This window comes from Theobroma umbraticum, unplaced genomic scaffold (assembly GCF_002168275.2).
Source record: "Theobroma umbraticum cultivar Fairchild unplaced genomic scaffold, ASM216827v3 scaffold_2.0, whole genome shotgun sequence".
In the NCBI taxonomy this organism is placed as follows: Eukaryota; Viridiplantae; Streptophyta; class Magnoliopsida; order Malvales; family Malvaceae; genus Theobroma; species Theobroma umbraticum.
This window is the reverse complement of record NW_018397277.1, coordinates 142709-147400: the sequence shown is the minus strand read 5'-3', so window position 1 is coordinate 147400 and position 4692 is coordinate 142709. Positions and strand designations below refer to the sequence as shown.

Genomic DNA, 4692 nt, shown 5'->3' with positions numbered 1-4692 from the left:
AAATGTAATTAGAATTAGGATAGATTAGGAATTGAATTTTGCAAAAATTGATGATGGAAATCCAAGGTGCAAAGGATGACAAGGAGATTACAACCAAATTTTGAAGATTCTTATATGCAATCCCCTAGTTTTGACCAAGTTAGTTTCCTTTAATGGCTTAAGGAAATTAGTGTAGTTAAAGTCCATAATCATCCAAAGTAGTTTACATGTGATAGATTTATTTTATGTAATTTGAAAGTTACATGAAAAAACACAAACATTGATCCTGTAAGATTCGGTTGGTTCTCTGATTAAATGTTAGTTTATTATTCCACTGCATAATATTTTTGTTTTTGATTATTTTCTTATTTGAGCATGAGATCGAATCCCAACAAAAATACCAATATGGCTAGTTAGTAACAAACATAAACAATAGAGCTGCAACACAAGCTGTTAATTTTCCATGAAGTTCAAAGCTGTTAATGGAAAGTCCCTTCAAGGATGAAGGACAAAAGTTAGCCTTGATTACGGGGAAAAGGAACAATGCACTTAAAGTGGCTGCAATCTACTCACATTGGTAACTTGTGCATTGCCAAAGTACTGCTTTGGCAACAAATTTTCTGTTGATGGTGCTCACAGCAACAGTGAATGTCAAGGGCCCATAATTGGAAACTGAATATGGCCATGGTCCAGAATTACCAGCAGAATTTGATGTCAATATACCATTTTTCATGGCATGGAAAACACCAATGGCAATAGGGTCTTCATTGTATACCAGTGGTGAGTCAGCTCCAACGGACACTGACATTACATCAACACCATTTGCCCTGTCCCATATCTGTGCCTTAACAGTCTTTCCCTCCACCTATTTCACCAACAAAAAGAAAGAAATTAGTGGTAGAATCCAAACCAACAATTTACCAAACTGCATTACCAATACCATAATTACTAATGATAAAGGGCCAAAGAAGGTTCAAATAAATTGGATATGACGAGTTGGCATGCACAAGAAAGTGTTGTTCTTGCAAATGCAAAAACTAAATTATTATCTCATGGACACATAAACAACAACAATATACTCTCTATTATTAAAATGGGAGCAAAACAGCGCTATACAGCTTGGATTAATGTAATAATGTCTTTTTCAATTCAATAAAATAATCTGCCAACAGAGGGGCAAAAAAGCAGACAGTTGATTTCTTTCTAACATAAAAATCTTCTAGTCCTTAGAGGACGGTAGCTTGATAAATAACTTAAAAGTAGGGAAAAACTTTGAATTGATCAACTGACATGTAGAATTTGTTACTAAAAATAGAAATGGAACAATCATCTTAAACTCAACTATATGGTTTTAATATTTAAAAGGAAATGACGTGAAAGTCCCTCCGATGATCATCACTTGTCATTTCTTTCTTTCCTCACTACAAATCATTCAAAATGAACTTCCATGCTAAAATCATATAATAATTATCTAATTAATCAACATAACATTTCACAGTCAACTTAATCATGTAAAATTTTTCAACACTAAATCAGATTAGAAGTATTCAAACACACATAAAAACATCGAACGTGAAGAGAATTTTCATGTAAATTATAGAAATTTCGAGAACAATTAACTCTCAACAGAAAATAAACAAAACAAAAAGGAACAAGTTGATTGAAAGAATGGAAAATCCTGGAGAGTTCTGGTAGCGACCTTGACCCTGATAGTGGATTTCGATTCCAAACGGAACTCATTTCTGGTGAATCAAAGGAGAATATTCGATTTTTCAACTCCAGACGTACTTTACAGGCAAGTATTGTAATGGATTAAATAAAAAAAAAGAATAGGTAAGAAGATTTGTTTACTCTCTTTTTCTAATGTAGTCCAAACCTTTTTCACCATTTGATAGGCTTATCTGTGTGGATCCCTTAGCAATGAATATCCACTGCCACCATGGTATAATATCATAGCACCATGTAAAAAACTTAATGGTTTTAATGATCATTTTGATTACCATCAGAAATTGGAAGTAAATTAAACCAAATGGAATGATGTTCAATCACCGATCACACATGAAAACATACAAGGACGACTCAATAACTTCAAGCGGCTAAAGCTATTTTGAGGCTTTTTTTAAAAAAATTAGGAAAATGAGACTTTTTTTTATTGAAATAGCTATAGATCATTAAATGCATATTATTGTTAGTTAATTGGGAATAGGAGAAATAGTTGAAAATTAATATCATTGTGGAAATTGAGAATTATTAGGCACATAATTAGGGACTTGTAAAAATATGTCATTTTATTAATTATTTGATTTTTATGTATTTTTAATGAGAAATGAGATAAATAGTTGAGAATTAAGAGAAAGGTGAGAAGTGAGAGAAATACATATTTATTACACATTAGAGGATAGGTAAATATTTTATTAATTATTTTAATTTTTATATATTTTTAGTATAAATTAATTATATTATTATAATATTGTGAGGCCTATTAAATTTGAGGCCTAAAGCAAGGGCTTTGCTTGCCTTACCTTAGAGCTGGCCTTGAAAACACACTATAACAGAAAGAAAAATAGAAGGCAGAAGAAAGGTGACTTGGAGACAGAGTTAGTCCAACGGGTGACAAGTTGATCCTTAGTGGCACAATCCTCACTGTAGACAACCTTAATGCTACCATGCCAAACACTTATCTCTCAACTCCTTCATTGTGCTTTCCTAAAGTGATAATTGTTCTTTTTCTTCTCCAGCCTTCTTCGACTTCTTGTTTTTCCTTTCAAGCCCTTTGCCCCCTTTCTCTCTTTACTTTCATCTTTCTTGCTCTTCTCTAGTATCATCTTGTTCCTTTTACAAAAAATCTTTGAACTTTTCTGACAAGCCTGAGTCAGGTGTTTGAAGAAGTTTCTTAAGCCCAGTGTTTGTTCCAATAAAATGACTTGAACACCCTTGACATGACGGGTAGAGGAGGCCAAGAAGAATGGACGAAAAGGAAGCAATAAAGAAGCAAGCATGGACAGAACAAGCAAGGTGAGGAAAAAAGAATTGAAAATGCAAAATAGTTCTTAGAAACTTAAAATGTAACGGGGGTATGTATATCAGATTCATTATATTTAGATTAGGTAGGAGTTAAAAGGAAAACGACAATAAATAATGTATTATAAAAAATAAATATAAGTATTGGTTGTGTAATTTTTTTTTGGAAAAATTATAAGAAATAACCCTCCTCATAAGGCGATTTCAAAAATAGCTATCGTCATAAAGGTAATTATTTTTGGCCAATTTTAGCCATGAGTTAACCAAAATAACCTTCAATACATTACTAAGGAATTAATCCCTATATACCCCCCTCCCTCCCACCATAAAAACAAATTAAATGCTCTTTCATCTCCACCAGCTCTCTCAACTCCTTGAACTCTCTCAGCTTTCTTAGCAAAAATAGCCTTCAAAACATTACGGTGGAATTAATCCTTATATATCTCCCTTCTTCCTGCAATACAAACAAAATAAATGCTCTCTTATCTCTATCAGGTCTCTCATCTCCCTGAACTCTCGCAGCTCTCCTTCTCCTAAACCCAGTTATCTCTAATTTCAGCACCATCATCATCGTGCTGTGGTCTACCCCTCACCATTTCTCCATATTGTCATCAATATACAGACCCAAGAGTAGATATGACATCAGGGTTTGTTGTTTGGGTTATTGCTTATCACACAAACACAAAATTGGTGGAAAACCTAGTCCATGCATGTCTTAAACTTTGAATTTAGATTAGAATAGTGGACAAAGCTATTACACCATGTGCATGTATGCATGTGGCAATTGTATCTAAAATAGCCTGTAAAATACATATTAAAATGGCATGGCATGTTGTCAACATGGCGAGAAAGCTGTAGCAAAATCTGAAAAAATGTCGTGTAAAAATATTTATTTTTGTATGGCATATAGCACACTATTTTTGAGCATTGATGGCTTATAGCATACTTATTATGCACATGGCTTACAACATCGTAAAGACATTTTGTTACACACAATGTTCACACTATGTTACAAGCCATGTGTATAACAAGTATGCTACACGCCATGGATGCTTAGAAACAATGTGCTACATGCTATACCAAATTAAATATTTCTAAACTCCATTTTTACAGATTTGCTACTTGCTAGTTGCCATGTTCACTACACACTGTAACGACCTCTTCCCCTCAATTGCTACCGATGTTCGAGAGTTGTGAGTGAACTCACCAAATCTCAAGCAAGCCTTAATTTGATCTCCACATCACCTCACATATTAACACCAATAATTATTTACACCAATTATTCACATTTAATTAAAACATAACTATTTGATACAAACATCTAAATTTAATAACTACATGTACAACCAGTCATAGTATTTAAACATTTCCACAGAATCTTACGCTTTAGCATTTACATCTTTAAAGACTACCAATTTTTTTTTTTACAACCTAGATTATTTTATACACAATGACCTCTAGGCAGCGGAGCGACTCTGAGTGAAAGTCTAGAGATGCCATTACCTAGATTGTAGCCAACTTCAAGATGCTGAACAAAATCTTAAAACTGATTACTTATCTACAAAAGAAAATAAAGTGGGGTGAGTCTCGCAGACTTAGTGATCATCGACCCCGTGAGTAGGTTGTAGATGGGAAACAACCTAGAAGCAGAAGGTTTGAAAGTTTAAAAACATAAGAATATACATATACCAG

The 4692-nt window shown here is 33.5% G+C and overlaps 1 protein-coding gene across 1 annotated transcript in view; it reads right to left on the bottom strand.

Moving 5' to 3' along the window:
* Positions 1 to 3571, bottom strand: part of LOC110427613 (serine carboxypeptidase-like 44) — a 69933-nt gene extending 66362 nt beyond the window's left edge. The window contains exons 1-2 of the mRNA XM_021443155.1: positions 3422 to 3571; positions 581 to 844 (exon numbers count right to left, since the gene is read on the bottom strand). Of these exons, the coding sequence (XP_021298830.1) occupies positions 581 to 844; positions 3422 to 3571 (414 nt within the window). The remainder of the gene's footprint in view (positions 1 to 580; positions 845 to 3421) is intronic.
* Positions 3572 to 4692: the final 1121 nt, after the last annotated feature.